At 32.7% G+C, this 22,583-nt stretch overlaps 1 protein-coding gene across 4 annotated transcripts; it reads left to right on the top strand.

Moving 5' to 3' along the window:
• Positions 1-2,789: 2,789 nt before the first annotated feature.
• LOC128206074 (receptor-type tyrosine-protein phosphatase kappa-like) lies at positions 2,790-21,128 on the top strand. Of its 4 annotated transcripts, XM_052908215.1 has the most exons (23): positions 2,790-2,948; positions 3,511-3,566; positions 4,970-5,064; positions 6,014-6,094; positions 6,225-7,365; positions 7,594-7,634; positions 7,877-7,987; positions 8,289-8,434; positions 8,990-9,077; positions 10,003-10,070; positions 10,736-10,772; positions 11,130-11,233; positions 11,365-11,490; positions 12,659-12,807; positions 13,228-13,363; positions 13,914-14,042; positions 14,542-14,644; positions 14,860-14,936; positions 15,641-15,775; positions 16,437-16,571; positions 16,878-17,032; positions 17,345-17,480; positions 17,990-21,128. In XM_052908215.1, the coding sequence occupies exons 4-17, from the start codon at positions 6,043-6,045 to the stop codon at positions 14,605-14,607; spliced, it is 2,394 nt and encodes a 797-aa protein (XP_052764175.1). In that variant the 5' UTR covers positions 2,790-2,948; positions 3,511-3,566; positions 4,970-5,064; positions 6,014-6,042; the 3' UTR covers positions 14,608-14,644; positions 14,860-14,936; positions 15,641-15,775; positions 16,437-16,571; positions 16,878-17,032; positions 17,345-17,480; positions 17,990-21,128. The 4 variants fall into 4 exon arrangements, with proteins under 4 accessions (XP_052764175.1, XP_052764176.1, XP_052764178.1 ...); XM_052908216.1 differs by lacking the exon at positions 4,970-5,064; XM_052908219.1 differs by lacking the exons at positions 2,790-2,948; positions 3,511-3,566; positions 4,970-5,064; positions 6,014-6,094 and having other exon boundaries at positions 6,295-6,407.
• Positions 21,129-22,583: the final 1,455 nt, after the last annotated feature.

Consider the following 22,583-nt stretch of genomic DNA (forward strand, 5'->3'; position numbering starts at 1 on the left):
TACTTTACTATATTACCTTAAATTTTACATTGCGTGTTTGCAATCCACATATAAATATAGACCAGGCCGAATACAGCCGACAAGGACGAGCTTAGCATGGTTACTAGACTGCTTGACATATGATCGAGATTTTACATGGTAGGTGATTATTTATTTTTTATCACACCCAAATGTATTGAAATATTTCTAAAGCAGTTTTATATACTGTTTGTAAACTTTACCAATTCTTTGTTTATTGTATGCAGTTTATGTTTTCATGAGCACGACGGTCGTCAACATTTTTATTAAAATGCTCAATCAGCTTCTTTTTCTAAACAGTTTTCATGAAACCTAGTGAGTGTATCAATATTTAATTACGGTCAAGTAAATGGCAATGGAAATAATTAATAATGTAAGTGTTTTAAATGTTGGACAACACATTTTAAATTCAATACTCATAAACTTAAGATTGAATGTATACTAGTTTTAGTTTTTCGTTGATACAGGGCATTCAGGCTACGTGTGTGTATAAAAATAAAACTACTCTCCTTCAAAAGTTCTCCTCCTTGGTTAATATTTCAACTTTACGGAATTTATAGAACGATGTGTGAAATTATGGCCCAAGATTGCATCGTTAAAATACAAGCAAATCTTAAATATTCTGTAGAATCTAAAAGTAGCATTAGTCTTTTCTATACTAAGCAATATTTTCATCTTTTTTCTGTCAAAAAAGTAATTTAGAAATTAACGTTACTAATTTGCTTGTTTACATTGGTTTGACCCGTGGTGACCTATGGGAGAACCCTTTGAAATCACGTGATTCCCACCCTGATAATATGATTTCGCATTATGCAGATGGACAAGAGATGTGTCCATTGATAACCGGTAACATATATATATAGGTGTAAATCATATAGAGTTAAACATAATTTTCATAAATATATAGAACTATACCTATTTTTTCTCCGGTAGAACCTGAGGAATCATTTGACCAAATGAAAATATAAATTAGACACCAAAATATGTTTGACATAATAATAACGCGGATTATTTTAATCATTTCATAGTAACTAACTAATATGATCTTGTTGACTCCAAATCAAATCAAACTTCACAATTGCAGACGTAATCGGTGTCAATAATATGTGTTCAGTAAAATAAAATAAATATCAGCCGACTCTGCTGACATGAACTTTCTCGGGTTAATAGTATATGCTATCATCCTCAAAAACATCTGATATTTGTATATTATCACATTTTTAGTTTAAACATATTTATTTTACAACGATTGTGAAACAAGTTATTACAACATTATATTACTGACTCTCGTTGGCCCGATTTTGCGCGAGAGTGTGGTCTTCTGTTGTGGGGGAAACCGGAGAACCCGGAGAAAACCCACTTATCATATTTTTGCAGATATTATCAAGATCTGGATCTTCCAAATAGTGTTTTGGAAAAAGAGATGTACATACTATGCAAGATGGGGCTATTGTTGATGTAAATTGGCACCAAGTTCACCGACGTGCGTTGCAAACCATTTTATTCAATATTAATTACACAGTGTTATGTAAATCATTTTGATGCGCAATACTTGCATGCAAGCTATGAGAATATTTCCACACGAACAAAAGAGGGACACATGATAGGAGTCCCTTTAACTGAATATAATGATTAGTAAGGAAATTAAGTAAGTAAAGCACAATGCAAATACATAAGTGAAACCACTTGTTTGTTAGCAGTTAACCTTGATCAAGCATTTTTTAAAGTATGTCCAGCCCAACCAGATATGTCATATAAACTTTGTATGTTGATATGCTTATTTGATTTGAAAAAAATAAACAGTTTTATCCCATTACTTGCATACAAATTTACCCTTGCAGAGTATCCAATTAACTTTGCTTTATTGTATCATTTGACCACATATTTTTATATACGGTAAATTCGTCTCGTGACCAATATTGCGGACAATTCCGTAATAATTCGAGACTATTAAAAGTATATATTCCCTTCAAATAGTAAATCTTATTTAAATAACTGTACCAAGCTATAAGATCAAACACAGGTTCTTTGTTTCAATTTTTCATCAAATTAATTGGTCAATGACGTTTTAATTTTGGCGCAGATATAAACATAATGTCAGCGTACAATACATATATACTCCATGAATAAAATCTTTGAGCGGAAATTCATGTTTAACAGCGTTAACTAAACTTATGACGTGCTACTTATCTAGACTTTAGGTACGTTATTTGACACGCCCAATTGACTACATAATGTTATTAACTGTCAGTTGTTGAATTGGTCGAGTGATGACCCTGTGGAGAGCCATAGCTGAGAAGCCTAAAAAGTCGTCATGAAACTTCAAAATACGTGCAACTGTAAATGGACTGCATTCGTGGACAAATCTCTCGAACAATCTTTAATACTTTATAACTGGATCGAGCCACGTCTACTATTTTATGAAATTAACATTTTGGCAAATTTCTTTTTTAAAAAGTTTTGGCATTGTTAAGGGAAATTATTTTAACTTTTTAAGATTACTATGATTAACTAACTGTTATGTAAAATAAAATAAAAACAAGTAGTTTTGCTGAATAAAGTAATATAATTAAACCATGCTTAAGACTTTTAGAGAAACTTAATTAGAAATAATATAGTTTCGGTTTCATTTTCTTTAACTTGAATCAACATTTCTGTTTTATCACTTTTCTTTTGAGTGGTGCTTGAAAGTTGCTATTGTTAAAAATAGAGAAACAAATTTCCAAGTGTTTCGGATTGGCAAACTTAAGCCGAACGCTGTTATAAGATTATAAGTGGATCATTATACTTGCAGCTGCAAAATGATGTAATCTTTACAAGCATGGTGTGAGAGCTACTTTGTGAAACTTTTGTGCTTCGAAAATCGTGTGTGCTTAAAATGGTGTTAACATGCTTAACTTGTTTGTAAACATGTGAATTAAAACGTTCAGGTAAGCATGTGCAGTTTTATTTATAATATCTATTTACGACGTTTGATTTAATTATTTAAATAATTACATGTTATACTAAAAAGCTTGATAACAACATCTAGATTATTTCGGTAAAACAAGTATTTAAAATGTATTCTTGAAACTGTATTATTTAGTTTATGTTATATTTGTCATTGTATAAATGTGTTTTTGTGTACACTGAACTAATTATGTTTATTTTTTTTTCTGTTCATCTTGTTTGTTGTCCTTGATTGTACGTTATATATACTTCCCTTTTTGTATTCTCGAATAAAAAAAGGGAACATAAAAAAAACAAACAAAAAACGACAATACTGCAGTATTGCCTTGGTACTATATTAAATAAAAACGCCGGATTCTAGTCCTAAATCAATCGGTGTTATGGATTGCAGTCGGTCTTCGAGATTTCATGAGGTAAAGTGACGAACGTTTTACATTTGTTCTATAAGATATTTAATAAACATGCACATGTCTCAATCTGAAGACGTTTGACAGATTGCAGGCATATTTCATTTTGTATTTAAATGGTTACATATTACTTCAGATGCAGTACACATGAGATCGGAAGTCGACAACTCAAACGCACACCGACAGACTGGGGTAAAGTACTATAGTTCCTATACTGACATTTTCAGTTATTCAGTGTGAATTAATGTACAGACACTCTGTTTTCCGAAAAATATGTTGAGTGTAATTAACAATCATTTGATTATTTTAAAACATAGCATTTCAAATCTGACCTTGACCTCTGAGATAAGAGCGAAATATCAAGCTCAACAATCATTCAAAATGCGCTAAACAATTCTAAGAACTTACAAAAACAATTAACCAGTAATCGATACGAGACAACGCATTTGAAACCTTTTATTATGTAGCATTTCCTCGAAGTGTGAACCTTTGAGAGAAGTGTACCTCCCCATGATGCTCTCCAATTCTTTGTCGTTTGATTGAATTCATATTCATAGTTGGGAGAACATGTATTGGTAAACACAAAATATAGCAATGGTTTTCAAATTGCAACATAGATTTTGAAGTTCAACTTAAAGTGACACTCTTATTCAAAATCAATACATACTGTAAAACAAACATCAATTTTGAGTGGTACACTCTCAACTACTTACAAAATAATGCATTTATGGAAAATATAGATTACTATTAACAATATTATAACCGTGTATTGAATAGCTCAAAATCGCAAAAATATTAAAAGATGCTAACAGATTTATGCGATATGCTATGGTTTTATAAGGTAGAAATTCCGTGTTTGCAGCACATTTCTTTAACATTAAACTCGGTATCCTTCATAAGTTTCATTGTTTTCGACATTTGTTCATCATTTTTGATATATTAAAACAATTGTTTTAAATGTGATCAATTTATTTGGGAGTAATTCTGCATCTTTAATAGGTCAGTGTATGAATTCTATGCGCGATATACCTTTCCTTTAAAAAATGCTCTACAACACCGTAATGTTATATCGACTCCTCATTTATGACAGTTAACGCGAAGAAGGTATTTTAATTAGGTCCATAAAGGGAAGCATTGAAACTCCAGGAGTGACTTTGACTTTTTATATGCAGCCACAGTTTCATTGATCTCTTTAACAAAGTTTTACAAAATAATTTTGATAGTTAAATTTAACAATACAACAAACGTGTACAATGTCCTATTTACATCGTTATTATCCGGATAAAAGTAGAGACGGGCGGACGGATGGACAAACATTAACAAGCCGTTGTTTGCGATGTAAAAGATGTTGTTCACATAGCTTGAAACGGTTTTTGGTAATATATATGGATATACATAATCAATATTTATATATGTTTTCTATTACAACTCACAAAACAGGTTAACATACATTCTGCATAAATGTTTATCGATTAAATAAATGAATAACTTTAATGGGTCCGTATGCGGGGCATTTGCTGTAATATAAATGTGCGTTTCATAATGTATCAACTACTAAAGCAATCATCAGTAGCTATTGTGTTTGCATCTTGCAGAAGCGGCTAATTTGATCCAACATGCCTGTGTGATTTAATGTCAAGAAGTCAACCAATATGATGCATCGCTTCCCATTGATTTAACTAGCTATTTGGTGAGCACCCGGTCTTTCTATATCAAGCAACGTGTTGGGCTCTGTAAGCGGACACTCTATTATTATACTTATAGTACTCATGGCGTTGACCCTTTGACATTAAACGGGGTTATGTTTAAACTTTCGACTACCGTACTTGTTTCTGTTGTTTTTCTTATAAATAATGATTTGACTTTCAGCATTATCATTATTAGCAGCATACCCATCTTTATTATATATACATGTAAGACTTACAGGTGGGAAGGAAACATGCGTGATTCCAAAACGGGCAAATGTGATAAATTGTATAGCCCAATTCCCACAAACGGGGCGGTTAAACACATTTTTACATTTTTAATGTGCTTCAAGTTTTGTATTTATATTATCAATATAAAGCATTTCCATGACAAACAATGCAGTTAACAAAAGCTAACGTTTGCGTTAGTGAATAAAGTTTTATTTAAACCAACAAGAAACGATTTATTTGTTTGAGTTTGCTGTCAGTTCGCGTATCTATACCCGATCATTATCATTTCATTGTCGTTAAATTTATACTTTACTTTTTTATAGTTTTTAATTATCAGCCATTTACATGTGTTCAATGATTTGTCTAAAGATTGACTCAATTCGTTTCTTAACGTAACTTGTGCTTCCTTGATTGCGTTTGATCAAAAGCTAGGCTGCGATATTTGCCTTATATATTTGAATTTGATTCAGGTATAAATTATCCATAAAACCAATCCAACATTTAATATATATATTTTTAATATGGTTAAATCAATTATGCAATATTGCTTCCAATCAAAATATAACCAAACAGGCAGATGTTTTAAAATTTAGCGTAGTGTGTTTTTAGCGTAGTGTGTTTTTGTCGTTTTTGATATGCGTTAGTTGTTCGAACCAGCAATCTAACTGTAACTAAATGTCAATTAATACTCTTAAAGCTGTATCAACATTTTGTCTGTTGCAGGCAATTATTTGAGACACGACTAGGACAGTATGGTATTTTGGATATTTGGTCTGCTCTGCTTGTCACAAACATGTACGGCAGGTAGGTTAAAACTGTTCAAGAATATTGCACGTTTTCATCTTAATCGAAGTTCGATAAACAAGAAAAAAACATTGAAATTAATAAAATACGGATTATAAGAATATTTTAAACACATGTTGTTTCTTGGCAGTATTTATAGACGGGTTGGACTGCAGTCTGGATTGTGTTTGTTGTAAGGGAGGAGAAGACCATTGTGGATATGATTTTGGAACAGGACGAAAATATTGTTTTGACGGCTGCGTTGATGGAATATATGGACATAGGTGTCATAATCCCTGTCCCGGAAACTGTTCTAAGTGTGAACAAGTACTTGGTAAACAATGTTACAGTTGTAAAAGCACATTTTATGATATAGACAGTGATTGTAGCAAGATCTGTTCAGTTGGGTGTGACGGGGGAGTGTGTTATGTTGATGGCAAATGCGATACGTGTTTACCAGGAAAATATGGTTCACATTGTACACTTAATTGCACTTATCAAAACTGCCGATGCACAAATGGAACTGATTGTACTTCTTGTCGAAAAGGATTTTTCGGCAGAAGTACATTCTGTCAAAACCCTTGTTCCCCAGGATGTCAGGATGGCGTTTGTAATGACGACGGTAGTTGTAATTGTCGAGGAGGGTTTACGGACAATACATGCAGTGAATGTCAGGCAGGATATTATGGGATATACTGCAATATATCCTGTTCCGTAGGATGTGTAAACAAATCATGTTCAAAAGATGGCACTTGTTTATGTCGCCCAAACTTCGAAACATCTGTTGATGGCAAATGCGAGACGTGTATACCAGGAAAATATGGTTCAAACTGTACACTTAATTGCACTAATAAAAACTGCCGATGTACGACTGAAACTGATTGTATTTCTTGTAAAAAGGGGTTCTTCGACCGAAGTACCTTCTGTCAAACACCTTGTTCCCTAGGATGTCAGGATGGCGTTTGTAATGACAATGGTAGTTGCAATTGTCGATATGGAACATGCATTCAGTATGAATGTCAGTCTGGATACTATGGGACATACTGCAATATATCTTGTTCCGTAGGATGTGTAAATGGAACGTGTTCAAAAGATGGCACTTGTTCATGTCGCCAAAACTTCTTTAAAGAAAAATGTAATGCATGTGCGAATGGAAGATACGATGTAAACTGTGATCATATATATACATCAGAAAAATTTCGGCCACACATAGGAGCTTTTGTTGGAGGTGTTAGTAGTGGCATTGTAGTAATCATTGGCATCGTTGTTGCATTATTGCTCTTTCGACGAAGGTATATACTATAAGTCATACTGAATTCGTGTTTGCGTTAAAGAATTTAACTCCTTACGCAATGTCTTTATGTTACGGGAAATATGCATGTTCTTAATTATATCGTACAAACTGGGAAATATTGACATGATTTCATGCAATCAAAAGTGGACAATTCTTAAGGTGTTGAACGATATTGAAAGCTTTAAATTACTACATCGTTTTAGTCATACTCTTTGTGTCTTTTTAGATCCAATAGCATGCCTGCTGCTAGCCAAACCAAGCAAAATGGTAAAAACAGGGTTCCAAGCTTATATTACGGAGGAAAAAGACACAGAAATGGAGTTTCGCTTTACTAAATCATTTGCCATTTTGGTTTTAAATTGTTTAATCTTTTATCTTTATGAATTTGTTTGTTATCTCTGAAATCACGAAATGTTCCCCTTATTGTTCAGTAAAAACATTAAATAAATGAGTCGTTGTTTACATAAGACGACGTTCATTAAAATAGTTTATCTTAATTTTCTTGTCAGCATCAGCAAATGAACGGACACGCTTTAATGAGAGACAAACCACTTACACCCAGCTGCAATTATCTGCTCAAGCTGAAACTGCTTCTGAAAACGAGATTTACCTGAAGATAGGTAAGCTTTACAAAGCTTTTTGTAATATTTGAGTTTAAAATTAATTCAAAGTTCCAAAATATGTATATTTCTGTCTGTTAAGAATATATCGATTTCAGAGAATTGAATTTTCAATGAAGCTGATGATCTTAAATTGTACAAAATGAAAATAAATCAGAGAAACGGCCGCATACTAAAAACGTTTGAGGTTCACAAAAAGAACATTTCCTCGACTTTAATGTAAGTGATTGATGTTATGTGGAAAATATAGAAGATGTAATATGGCTTTCGTATTATTTCATTCGTGTATTGTGTTATACAGATAACGAGAGCATTGAAGCTCTAAATAATGGTTCAGACGATCCGACGTATTGTAATGAACATGGAACATGGTCGAAGATACCCATTGCTCAACTCGTCAAGTATATGGATGGAAAAAGTCATGAGGCTTTTAGTGCAGAATTTGAGGTAAATGCCATGAACGATCGTATAATCGTTTTAACAGTATAATATAAACTGAGTGATATTCACATACTTGTACTATTAAGGGTACATTTCTGAAGTTATCAACGCTTACTCATTATTTATAGAAACAATGTTTTAGTTAGTGTCATACAAGAAAATCTTAAAGCTGCACTCCCACAGATTGACAGTTTTGACAACATCTTTTGTCATGGAATGAACCATTTTTTTGGCGAAAATGTCTGGAAACCAGTGATATAGGACTGCTAACAAACGATCAGATTGGATGTTTTCCCTATTACCGTTCGAAAAATGATGTTTTATGGGTAAAAGCGTTACTAACGCTTTAAGAAAATTGAGTATTTCGGCAATTTTCCAAACAACAGGGATTTGTTCTATTGTGAGTTATCTTATATGACTGATATAAAGGCATCGATGAAAAAATCAGCTGACTCTGAGTCAAAAAATAAAGTCAAACGTTCAATCTGTGAGAGAGCAGAGTGTAAAAATATATTCAGCCAAGTTAGTTTACTGTAAGCATTCTTTTTCCCTTGTTCACAGATTTTTTCTCACTGTTCTGCGAAGTCTTATGTGGAATCGCAGAAGAGAGAGAATATAAGTAAGAACCGGTACAAAGGCATTTATCCATGTAAGTTATGGTCCTTGTTATGTCTTAGTTCACGTGTTTAGTTTGATAACCGTACATATAGTAGCAGTTTGGGGTGTTTTGACCGTTGATAAAGATGCAATTAAACTAAGATGGCAATACTTTTTCGAGTAGTCCAATTATACTGTAATGGGTGAGTACCGAAAACGGAACACTTTCGGCACTATTTTAGAAATATTTTTGTAAGACTTGCACCACAACTACATTTTTTTCCATCATTATACTAGGATTCAAGACCAATTGGTTGATATAAATGGTATTTTTCATGTAACTACCAATCTGCATGAAAATAACTTTATTAACCGCACAGTCAAGGACTGCCATTTTGTCCTCGGAGTACCTAAATATTTAACAGTTTTAATCCGCTATACATTTTTATGTTTCCCATAAAATTATTGCTACATATTTTGTTTGAGTAAATTTATGATTCATTTCATTTCCAGCTTGTTTTTTTGTCATTTTTCTCAGTTAAATTTGACGATTTAAGTAAACAAATACAGACTGTACCAGTTTGCTGAGACTGTGGCTTGAAGTCATTCCCCTGCGTGCCATGTATTAACATTTTAACAAGAAAATCTTTGAATGATAGCAGCATTTGAAATACTTACCGGAGTATCGTGTTTTTAGGAACTTGTATCTAAAGCAAGCATATATGTTGATTTAAATCGTAAATAAACCGATCAAGATCGGAAACACGCTTTTAAAACGGGTGTTCCATATTAGGGTGCTGTTCCGATTTAGGTACTTACCCCGTATGTATCTCGTTATTGAAGTCCTCCATGAATTGTGCAATAACTTATTGTTAACATTGAATTTGTAAACTATATACATATTTTGACAACGATAAGGGAAATGTAAATATTTTATTACATATCAAACAATGTGTGTTTCCTTTGCGACCGTTTAGATGATGATTCAAGGGTCAAGGTCACAGGCAGTGTTGGATCCGATTACATCAATGCTAGCTTTATTGACGTATGTAACTATTACAAATTGTTACACTGCCTTAAATAAGTAATTATATTAACTCGACTGTCGATGTGTTGTCATAGCCTTCGTGTCATTTGAGTTGTGTGCTATAAAACTGGGCCATAGCACAAACACCAATCAATATATTGCAGTTTGGTATTACTTTTGTCGGAGATTGTACGCATATGTGCAACAAGGCCCATAACTGTTATATTAATAACTTTTGAGTTATGCCTATTTTTTTTGGACCACTAAAACAACAGCAACATTGGCGTTCCAATATTTTGATTTATAAAACTCATAATGTAAGACGAACTTATCAAGGACACGGAAGTTACAATGATATCCTCAGTTTTACTTAGAATTAATACTTTATTGAAAAAACACCCTCAAGGCCCTGATATCTTATGTAAAACTAATTACATTTTTCAGTTTGACCTATGTTTCTTTTTATTTTATTGAATTTTGTTAGTGACTTGATCTATGTTTTCCAGTGTAGTTTTATTTTGTGATAATTTGCCTTTCGAGTTTTAAAGCGGTATTGTTTTAACTTCCTAGTTACATATGTATTCTTAAACCCGGTCCTTTTAACACTGTGTCATAGTTTCTAAACTATAAGAAAAGAAGAGTTAACATCCTATAAACAACTGGCTATAACAATATATTTTCAGGGGTATAAAAGGCCAAAACAGTACATCGCCACACTAGGTAAGAATGAAATAATGGACAGTTTTCAGCATTTTACGCTTACTTGAATTTACAATAATATAAACCAGAATTATTGGTGTTACTATTTATACTTCTAAACGCATTGACGTCGTGAACAAAAATGTGAAATTTTTGTAACAATTTCAAAGACATTGTAGATACGACATCTTTCAATTCAAGGTCAAATGTCCGACAATAAGGAGACTTGAATCACCCTTACTTGAATTTACAATTATTTAAACCAGAATTATTGGTGTTACTCCTCATAAGTCTAAATGATTTGACGTCGTAAACAAAAATGTAAGATTTTTGTGACAATTTGACCGACATTGTAGGTTCGACATCTTTCAATTCAAGGTCCAATGTCCCAACAATTAGGAGATTTTAGCCTATTCTGGAAAATGCTTTGGCAACAAAAGGTTGAGAAGATTGCCATGGTTACTAACCTCATTGAACGGGGAGTAAGTATAACTAAACATTCCTGTATTATGTATGGGATTGGAGAGATTCGGATTATGTAAAGGAAAATAATAAAACGTACTGCTTTAAAATTCTGCATTATGTTTAAAAAAATTGGTAACAATTATTCCAGTCTCATAAATGCGAGCAATACTGGCCAAACCCTGGAACAACTCAGATGTTTGGTGATATTAAGGTGGAGAGCCGCTCGGAGGATGAGTATGCTGAGTTTACTAGGAGGACTTTCACATTGACCATGGTGAGTATCTCATTGGGTTCTGACCAGGGTGAGTATCTCATTGGGTGCTGACCAGGGTGACTGGACGCGCGATATCATTATCATCGGATGTCATTGAATACTAATCTTGAACAAAGACTACCACTCAGCGGCTGCTAAGAGGCATTGACAGTGTTGCGCATATGAGTACTGTAAAAAAGAGTCTCAATCAAACCAAAGCGGCTACTCTATAAAGTGTTGACGAATTATGCTCTTCCGTACTGTTCAGGCACAATTCAAGGAAATATGAAAATGTTCACGGATAAATATTTTACTTAAATAAATGGTTTTCTTATGAATTTAGAAATTGGGCTCGTTAAATGAAAGCTAGATAATAATGAACATTGGAACATGCACGTAAACATTTATTTTTATTCCGGGTTTTAATTCACAAATAACTCATGCTTATTGTAAGGAAATCATTTTCTGACATTACCAAGGCATACAAAATAGATTAAGAATTAAGTTAAAATTCTTATAGAGAGTTCGTGCATTTGATATTTAAGAACTTGTGTGAAATCCACAAACTTTCTTATGTCTATTTCATCCGTATTTAAGGATCGGTTTTCTTATGCTTCTATACATACAATTCCTAGTCATCAGCTGTTAAAATACAAAGTAAATTAAACTTTAAGTTAACAATTACCAATATGACGATCACAATATTCGACTTAACAAATGGATGCATTATCACTTACTAAACTTAATATTTCATGACAATACCGTAAATATAAACATTTAAGAAATAGACCATGCATCCAACAGTTAACGAAATTGAAAACACAGTACTAGGACAGCTTATTATTCAAAACCTTAATGGAAAAAACTAGTTTACTGGTAAAATAAATAAGAATAATATAATATATTATTTTCTAATTCAGTCTTAAAACAAACATCTTTAAAGTGATACAATTAAATAATATAACCCAAAACAATAAACGTGTGCTTTTGTCGCGTTATAACCGACTTTAGATTGTTCGAGAAATTAGGGTTGCTTCTAATATATATGCTGGATATCATCTAGGAAACAGGTCAATAAGATTACAAGGGGGATGAGCCGGGTTTTGACAAACATAAATTTGATTCGAATTATTAAACATACGTCTACTGCATATGATAAAACTGCATTGAAACATCGCTATATGTACAGGGTACCGAAGAAAGAACACTGTGCCATCTGCAATTCACGTGTTGGCCTGACAAAGCAATACCCGACGATGTCACTGAATTGATAGAGTTTAGACAGCGTGTTCAGAGTAAGCCGAGTACACTGAATGGACCAACAGTTGTGCATTGCAGGTTCGTATACATAACCGACATTATCCAGCTACGAAATAGGATAATAAGCTTATGTTTATTGCGCTTGCCCGTATCTTTGTCATGGTCATAATGTATTTTAAATAATAATTTATATTTTACTTAAGTTTAAAACATAGAACAATCAGGAGGTAGCAGATTTTAGAGTGAAAAGAATTAGATAAGTAGGGCAAAATAATATATCCTAGGTCAATGGATATTTCTAGAACTTGAAATCTATGTGATGTTAATGTTGTCTTGCATTGAACAAAGTATTGTAGAGAGAGCTTCCCTTTTTTATTAAACAAATAGTAAACGTGTAAAAAAGTTAAGAAACACATTTGTATTCTTTTTAAAGAAACTGATTTATGTTTGATACATATTGTAGTGTATATACGTTTGTTTTCTTCCCTTACATAACAGTGCTGGTGTTGGAAGAACAGGCATATACATTGCTCTGGACATCCTGACAGAAGAAGGTGAAGTGGAAAGAGCCATTGATATCTTGGGATGTGTCCACACAATTCGCCGGAATAGGCCGAATATGGTTCAAACGTTGGTGAGATATTAGGTTAAAGTGTAGGCATTGATCGGGTTTATCGGGTCATGATTTTGAGGTCATGCTGCATCACCGCCCTAACGACTGCAACATGCGTGCAAGAGTACCAAGCCTTAACTTCATTGACTGTTAAGCAAGATATGATTCTGTATTTTCATCAATGTTTGTTCATAGGATGATATGTATTTTGCGACTCAATGCGTATCATTGTTACCATGTAAATACGATTCATTGTTACCCATTTATGATCTATTACAAATGGGCTACACTAACATCCTTCTCTTTGTTCGGACTTCATAATATAATTGTGAGCGAAACTAAATGTACAACCGGTTTTTCTATTTATATACACATCACATTATGTACTTTAGTACAAACGACATAATATTTATTTGTTTTTACCCAGTTGTATGTAATTGATCCTTTTAATGTTCCTTTGTAAACCAAATATTTATTTCATGATTAAGATTTAAGTGTCCTTGTTTCTATGCATTAAATTGTAATATGCACATGACATTGACATTGTATCAGTACCATTATCTCGTTACAGGAGCAATACAAGTTTTTGCACACAGCTGTGGTGTATTCATTGACATTTGACTGCAGCCAAGTCAAGGGAGATAACTTTAATCAGTATATGAAACCTCACTCTATACAAGAACTGAACAGTCAGTTCAAAGTAGGTCGCTATAAATTTTACCTGTTGAGTCATCCACCTCTTACCAAAAGACGTTTTTGTTTAACTCGTCAAATATAGGTTGTGGTTTTTCAATACCCTTAGTGTCGTCATTGTTGGCGGTGGTGACATCATCAATGGTGTCGAAGTGTAAACGTTTTAACCTTAACAATAATTTAAAATAATATTGTGTAAGATACTTCTATTGACAAAATGCACTCGTGTAAAAAATGCCCATTGCTCGTTTTCAATAATGCTCGAGTTAAAGTAAAGAAAAAACAATACTTTAAATTTGCCATATAACAATACTTGTTTTAGATATTTACATGAAACTGTTCATACATGTATAATAACAATACAATACAGGACGTTAAGCATGTCCCATAGTTTATGCTTAAAAAGGTTGTCCGGTTATGACCCTTATTCCATTATGCAAAGACACGTAAGCCCCCCCCCCCCCCCCCCGGCGTTCTTGTTTACTTTTGGATTTCTGTTATTTTAGAGATTGCAGCACACGGTGAAAACACGATGCAAAAAAGAAATTGAGGCGGTTGATCGAAATGAGTAGCACAGGAACAAAAACAGAGCAAGCGCCGATATCCCAGGTCGACATTGGCATTTCTTAATATGAAAACAATTTGAGTTGACATCTGACAAACATTGTTAAATTAAATTGCCTTTCTGTCTATAATCAATTTGTTTGTTATAAATTAACAAGGACGGATATTTTAGTGTCAATTTAACGAAATGATAGTCGTTCCCTAACACACTGATATTGATGATTGTATTTATTATTTCTGATGTTGATGCTTTTGGTTAGGTGATGAAAACAGACCACGTCTTTATCTAGGTCTCAAACCAGGAGCGACGGACTACATCAATGCTGTGTACATACATGTAAGCATCCTCCCATCGTGTAATTTCGTATTCAAAAAAGAAATACACATAATACATTTTAGTATCAAATCAAATTGTACATGCGTTCAAAGAGAATCAATGAATCTGTTAAGAGATACACTGCTCTGTTAAACTTGACTGAACTTATTCAGACAATCATTTCTGGACACAAAATTTGTTTGTCCTAAACTCAAAAAGAAGTTTAAAGCATAAAGGTATTATACGATATGTCGAAATCACAAATGATTACATTGTTTGTAAGATTCTCATACGAACGTAAATAAAACGTTAGCTGAAGGTAATCCATAACGTTTTTTTAACTCTTTCAAAAGCCACACATAGGTCTTTGTCTATCAAAAGAATAATGACATATGACATAGCATCTGGATTTAAATATTATTTCATGGATGAGTCTCAGTAGCACACCCATCTCAAAATAGCCAAACCTTATAAGAATATCATGTGGTAGATTTGGGTGATAGTTAGAAAAAGTACATATGAATAATATGTTATACTGACTTGCGGTATATGGTTAATGTCCCAACAGTTGTTTGTTTCCACAGAGCAATCTTGAACAATATTCATGTTATTGCATTATATTACTTTCTTTATATAACGACACTTAACTCCACTTCACCAATGGTGTATCGGAAATAAAACGAATTCTTTGCTCGTAAAAGTTTTGTCTTCATTCATGTTTACAGAGCTTCATAATGAAGAAACGCTACCTGGTAGCACAAACTCCACTACCAGAGACGGTTATCGACTTTTTGACCCTAGCTGTCCAAGAGAGGTGTTCATGTATTGTCAGCTTAGAAGCTGATATGGACAAACAAAAGGTAGTAATCTATCTTTTAATAGCGATTTTAGGACATAAATTGAATGTCGCCAGGAACAACTTAATTTGAAATACTCTTTAAATATTTCAACGGACAACTATCGACAAAAAATGTCTTGGCTGCCTACCGATTATTGCCTTTTTTACGACAACCAAACACAACAAACATAATTTTGCAAACCAGAAACAAACTATAAGCAACAACAACATTTAAAGAAATTTCAAAATTTGTAATGCTAAAATTTATATGGAATAAAGAATATTTTCAAAGTGGAAAAGTTCACAAAATATATTCACTGACATTGTTTTTTTTAATCTCCTTCTCAATGAATGCACATGCAATAATTAACAAACTATATGAACACTCTCTAAATCCAACAACACTTTTTGAACGATTCCCACAAATCCTCTTAATTAAACTTACTTTCTTATAAAATACTATGGGTAAAACATAGCTTACTTAAATGAATCTAGGCCACCAAGCAATAAAACTAGATAATTTAACAATGTAGTACTGAATCTAAAGTACACTTTAAACACATTGTAATCACCTTGTTTTAAGAACGTTCAGAGAAGTTATTTTTATATTTAAGATGCAGTAGAGTACGTTTTAATGTTTTCAGTTTGTTTGCGCCCTCAATACTTAATAACCCTTGTTACAGGATATCGGTATATACTACCCTGCTGCAAATCAAGATGTATTAGAAGATGGAACTTTTAAAGTCAGCAGTTCGAGAGAAGAGAAGAACACATTTTACGTAGAACGAACATTGACAATACAGCACAAAGGGCCAGGGGTAAGAATACATAGCAATTTTATTGACAATTGTGGTAAGTTTCTGTTATCAAGAAATAAATTGGAATGATTTCGTTATAAACTGTCGGACATTTTTATAATTTAAATTTTTGTGATTTACGATTGTAATATATTCTGTATAATTCCTTATCAATTGTGTCAATGCAGTTAACAGTAATCGACTACAAACTAGTTTATGACAAAACTATTTACTATTTGAATAGAAGATACAATGGACATTCATACGACTAAGAATGTCTTTATTTGAGAAGATATACAAAAACAATAGATGCGATTATTTTTTCAGATGAACACTGATCGAATCATTCCACATCTTCAGTTTACTGACTGGGATCAAAAGAAGAATATTCCAAAATCAACTGCAAACTTTCTGTCATTTCTGAACGTGATAGAGAGTGTCACAAAAAACCAAGAATACGGACCAATATTGGTCCATTGCTTGTAATTATTTAATTTTCAGTTCTGATTGTTCTAACTACCGGATGCTTACATAGTTTTAAATTTACATGCAAAGAATTAAAGTATAATCAGATGGTGTGGTTTCGTTCGAGAGAAAAATGTCGAAATGTTTTGTAAAACTCTTGGTGTGGTCGATATAAACATTAAAAGTAAAATATTGTAGAGATGAGCTTCGAATCGGCGTTAGATGAAAATATTGATAACTTAATATATATATATATTTTTTTAATTGTATGTAGATCAAGATCATTTATACCGAGATTACTCGTTGTCATTATCATGTCATTACCATAGTGATGGTGCCGGCAAGAGTGGTCTGTTCTGCGCTGTTTCGCTGCTTCTCCACAAGATGGCGGTGGAGCATGAAGTCAGTGTACTGAACGCTGTAAGGAAGGTCAAAACCACGCGGAGGCTAGCAATTCCCAATCAGGTAAATTGTTCGACTGAACAAACGAACAATAAAGAACAAATATTACTTAAAATTCAGTATATCCAATCGCCTTGTGAGTCGTTCGACAAACGCTACGTTTTTCAGAGCATTGATTTATATGGCTCCCTATTGCATTATTCATTTCCTTTCACCTTAGGGGAAGACTGGCCCCGATTTCTCGAAACTTCTTAAACTTAGCAGGCTTAAGTAGCTTATTTCAATTAGCTAAAATACATACTTAAATTGAACTTTTATAAAAGGAAAATTGTTTTTTGTGATTATAATAAATTCAATTCCTGTCAAAAGTATAAAAGTGCTTAAAGAAGTAAATGTTACGCAAATTATTGAAAAACAAAAATACGAGCTTAGCTTAATCCGGAAGTTTCGAGAAATTGGGCCCAGTATATTAGGTAATTGTGCGATGCGTTCATTCTATAATACTAGAAACATAAATGCTCTAATTATCGTCTAATACTAGCAGCAATTTTTTTTTTCATTTTTGATTTCAGGAACAATTTGTGTTCTGCCATGAATGCGTTTCCGAATATCTAAGTTCGTTTTACATGTACGCCAATTTCAACGAAGAAAGAAGGTGATCTCATTGTGTTATCCAGTCGTATGTCAAATGTTAAAATGAGAAACTTTAGAATAAATACTTTAGAAAGTGTAGATATGTAAGTATGGTGCAGTTAATTGTACAGAACATACCACATAATTATATGTAATGTTATGTAATGAGTTGAAAAATGTCAGATGTAAAAATATATATATAAAATCCACCATTGAAAATGTATTAATGACATTACAATAAAATATAATTTTTCAACAGAGGTTTTTAAAAAAATATTATCTATCCTAATACATTCAGTTTTAGTGTATGTGTATTGTATAAAAAAGGTAAAAAATCCCACATATGCTCACTCGTGTTGTCTCAAAACTCGTCTGTATGTTGGTGCATGGAACGCATCTCTGGTGTAACATCATACTAGGTAAACAAAGCATATTGTAGCATTTTATAGAGCAATTGTTGCGCATCAAATCTCTTATTGTTAATGCTATTACTCATCCGGATTTATATGTCGACATTTTCAAAAAACTTCGTGAAATTAAAATGCTACCTCCATTAAGACTAACTGATCGACTTACTGTCTTTTTAAATCGAGGGTATATTGGTACTATCTTACATGATACATGCCATCTAGTATTTGAAATATATTTTCTTGGAGATAAAATTCATCTCAATAAATTAATCTCAACTCCTTGCCACGACATTAATCGACAATCATTTATAACACAAACAAACTTAATACTTTTTTGTTTAATGTGCAACAAGTGGTGCTTCTATTTTATTTCATGTATATCAGTGATAGAATGAAAAAAATGTTGAATGATAACTTGATCATTTCACTCTGGCTCGAGTGAAATGATAACATTTGATCATTTCACTCTGTATAGACAACTCGGGACTATATTTTCCATCTTTTATAAGATTTGCTTCCCTTGAAATAGACATGTTTGTAACAAGTACAGGTTTGTTGTCGTCTGTAGTGCAGTAATATACACATTGACCGATTCGTATTGAATTTTCAAAATCAAATTATGCAATAGTTTTAATAAAACAAATATTTTTTTTACGATTGATTATACAGTAACTATTAAAAAGAACAAGCATACCAATTTATGTATGAACTATTTCATTGAACATCTGTTACAATTAACCCGCTTGGTAGGTATCGGTTGAATATTTACTTGGCCATATGTGCTGATACTAGAGTTGATAGATCATTTCTTTCTACAAACTCTAACCGCGTACATGTATGCACAAGCATTTTGAATTTGACCATTTTCCAGTTTACATGTATTTTTCATTGTATTATTAAAATCTATATTATCTTTATTATATCATATTTCATATTGTTTCTGTTGTCTGAGTGACATGTCTTAAATATTTGCATAAAAGGCTTCTTTTATCAGTTAAAGCCTTTTACATGAAAAATGTAGATTGCTTAGAGTGTACTTTATTCACGTATTAAGTAAAATATGGACAACTTTACATGCTACGAAGGTAAAATTAACTTGTTGCAAACTATAATCTAACATAAACGTACAAATAATGTTGAATTGATGTCACTGTCTATGGCAAAAGTTTAACTGCCACTTTTCAACATCCATAATGAATGTTGCACTTTGTTATGTTGGCCATCTCGAGCAAACAGAAATAGTCAATAACGTATTGCAAGCCATTATGTTTCAAGGATGGGATTATTCGTTTTAAGTGTCAGTTTTGGTTTTTATTGTTAACATACGTTTTGTTTAACACACACATATATATATATACATACGAAGATTAGATCTTAAAATAGTTGTTCAGTTATCTTATTGATTTATTAAATTAATTACGATAATTGCAAAAAAGGTCCTTACGATAATGAATCGAGGAAACTAGCAACAAGATCAATATCCCAAACTTAAGAAACATTCTGAGTGACAGACTTCAACTTCAATACAAAAATGTGGTAGCAACTTGTAAGTATTGAAATATAGCCATAGACATAAAAGAACATGTACATTTTCCGTCAGTATCATGTTTCTTTTTGAAAGCTTTTGATTCTTCTCCGTTTCGTGCTTTTGTTTATGAAAGTGTGCATGTTGTTTAATGAATGATATTTTATTATATTATTGACATTATATTATTTTTCATTTTTGTAGATTTTATAAATGTTTTCATGTTATACATATTGTTTTAATATTTTATACACATTCGCGCCATCTTATTGACCAGCGTACGATATAATATTGTGTGATCAATTACTTGACCTACTTGGTTTTTGACGCTACAGCAATGGAATTTGGACGATGTGTACAGTTTTGTAAACAAATATCAATGTTGTCATTGGATGACCTTGATTATGTCCTATTGATCTACTTTCTTATTTTTGAAGTTACAGCAATGAACTTTGGACCATGTGTAGAGGTTTGAAATCAAATATCAATATTGTCCTCTGATGACCTTGACGTTTTAACCTACTTTCTTATTTTTGAAGTTATAGCAATGAAATTTGGACCATGTGTAGAGGTTTGAAAACAAATACCAATATTGTTCTCTGATGACCTTGACTGTTACCTTTTGACAAATTTGACATATTTTTTAAACATTGTATACACATTCGCGCCATTTTATTGTCCAGCGTGCGATATAATATTGTGAGATCAATTACTTATGTTGAATACGTAGATGTAAAAAATCGAGTAAACGCAAATTCCAGATTATTTTAACATTGCAAAATGAACTATGCTTAGACTTTGTGATTTTTCTTTGCATAAACGTTTTGTATTCTTATCGCGCCGAAAGCTTGACTGTTTGAATGATTTGCTCAGACAATACAGTATTGATTATAGATTATAACTGGACGATAATTTGTACAAACATATATATGTAAAACATTGTCTATATCTGTTTTATCTATTTCCGCCTACAATGACTCATCATTTTACTGATACTTGATATGAATATATTACCCTATCTTTAAGTCATTGCACTAAATAGTTTGTTTTCCTTGTTTTTGTTCGTATTTATTGGTTAAGTCGGCGTTTTATAGTAACAAGCTTCATATGTTGCTTTTTATAATCAATAAAGTTTGTTATCGACGTCGATGTGTTGTATCTGTGATTCTGTAAACGGTTTTGTCAAATTTTAAAAAGTCAATAAAATGAAACAATACGATCATCAAATAAGTGTTCTTATGCCATGTTTCTTGTTTGTATTTTTTGTGTTATATGTCCTTGGCGTTTAAGCTGTGCCATTAAACGGGGCTTATGTTTAAAATTTTGGCTACTGAGCTTGTTTCTTAGACGTAAGTGTATTTATTTAAGTCAACAGCGGACCTCCAAACGATCTCTTGCAGCTCTCCTCGAACCCTGGACGTAGTTGCTGAGGGATGGACACGAATACTACCAACAGACTCCAACTATTTACCTGTATTTATTCAAATAATAAATAATAGATGTACACACAATATTCTATAAAATACAGCTGACCATCTTCGAAGAATAAAATGGCACACGGGTTTTGTTTCTAAACCGATATCAAATGCTAACAATGTGCGATCAGGATTTGCAACTTAGAGTTTTCTTCGTCGACTGCTATAAAAAATGTAATAAAATTATCCCAAAACATTCTATGATCTCCCTCTAAAATACAAATCTATTAACAGAAAAGAAGTGAAACAGTTTGAAAAACATACAATTTTGCAGTTCAAGTGTTTGAGTCTAAAGTCTACACTTCTTGAAGCGAACTTGAAAAAAACAACACTATGAATAATTTCCGTGGCCCTGAGTGGAAACCATATATTTGTTTCGGCCGTGTGAAAAATATGCATTGACAATAGGGTTTATTCAAACCGAGTGCAGAATGATTTGCTAACACGTGTTCCTTCAGAGGACTTTAAACAGATGAAACCTATACAACCTATTAGATGATTTGACCGAGGATCATAAAAACTTCCCTGATGTGTTGTACTTGACCCGTCGATGAGTGATGCATTGTGTTTCGATTAAAGTCAACAGTGTTCACCACTTGAACCCTAATCATTGAACTTGAAAATCAAACTTCGTTTTTAAGGACACATTGACAATAGAGTTTATTCAAACTGAGTGCAGAATGATTTGCTAACACGAGTTCCTTCAGAGAACATTAAATAGATGAAACCTATACAACCTATGATGATTTGATCGAGAATCATAAAAACTTCCCTGATGTGTTGTACTTGACCCGTCGATGAGTCATGCATTGTTTTTCGATTAAAGTCAACAGTGTTCACCACACGAATCCGAGAATAATTGAACTTGAAAATCAAACTTCGTTTTTAAGGTTGTATTTGATCAGAAAAATGAGCCCCATTGTTTTATGAATTCAGTAGATTAGGGTGAACTGTATTTTTCCCCTTGACAAAGCGGCGCTCAAGAGACCTTGATTGTGATCTGGTCCCAATTTTACAAAGCTTCTTATGTCACTTATCACAGGATTAAGCTAAGCTCACTTCTTTTGTTTTGGTATATTTTGTGCAATATTTATATTCTTTACGGTTTTTGGACTTCAAAAGG

Source organism: Mya arenaria, chromosome 10 (assembly GCF_026914265.1).
Source record: "Mya arenaria isolate MELC-2E11 chromosome 10, ASM2691426v1".
In the NCBI taxonomy this organism is placed as follows: domain Eukaryota; kingdom Metazoa; phylum Mollusca; class Bivalvia; order Myida; family Myidae; genus Mya; species Mya arenaria.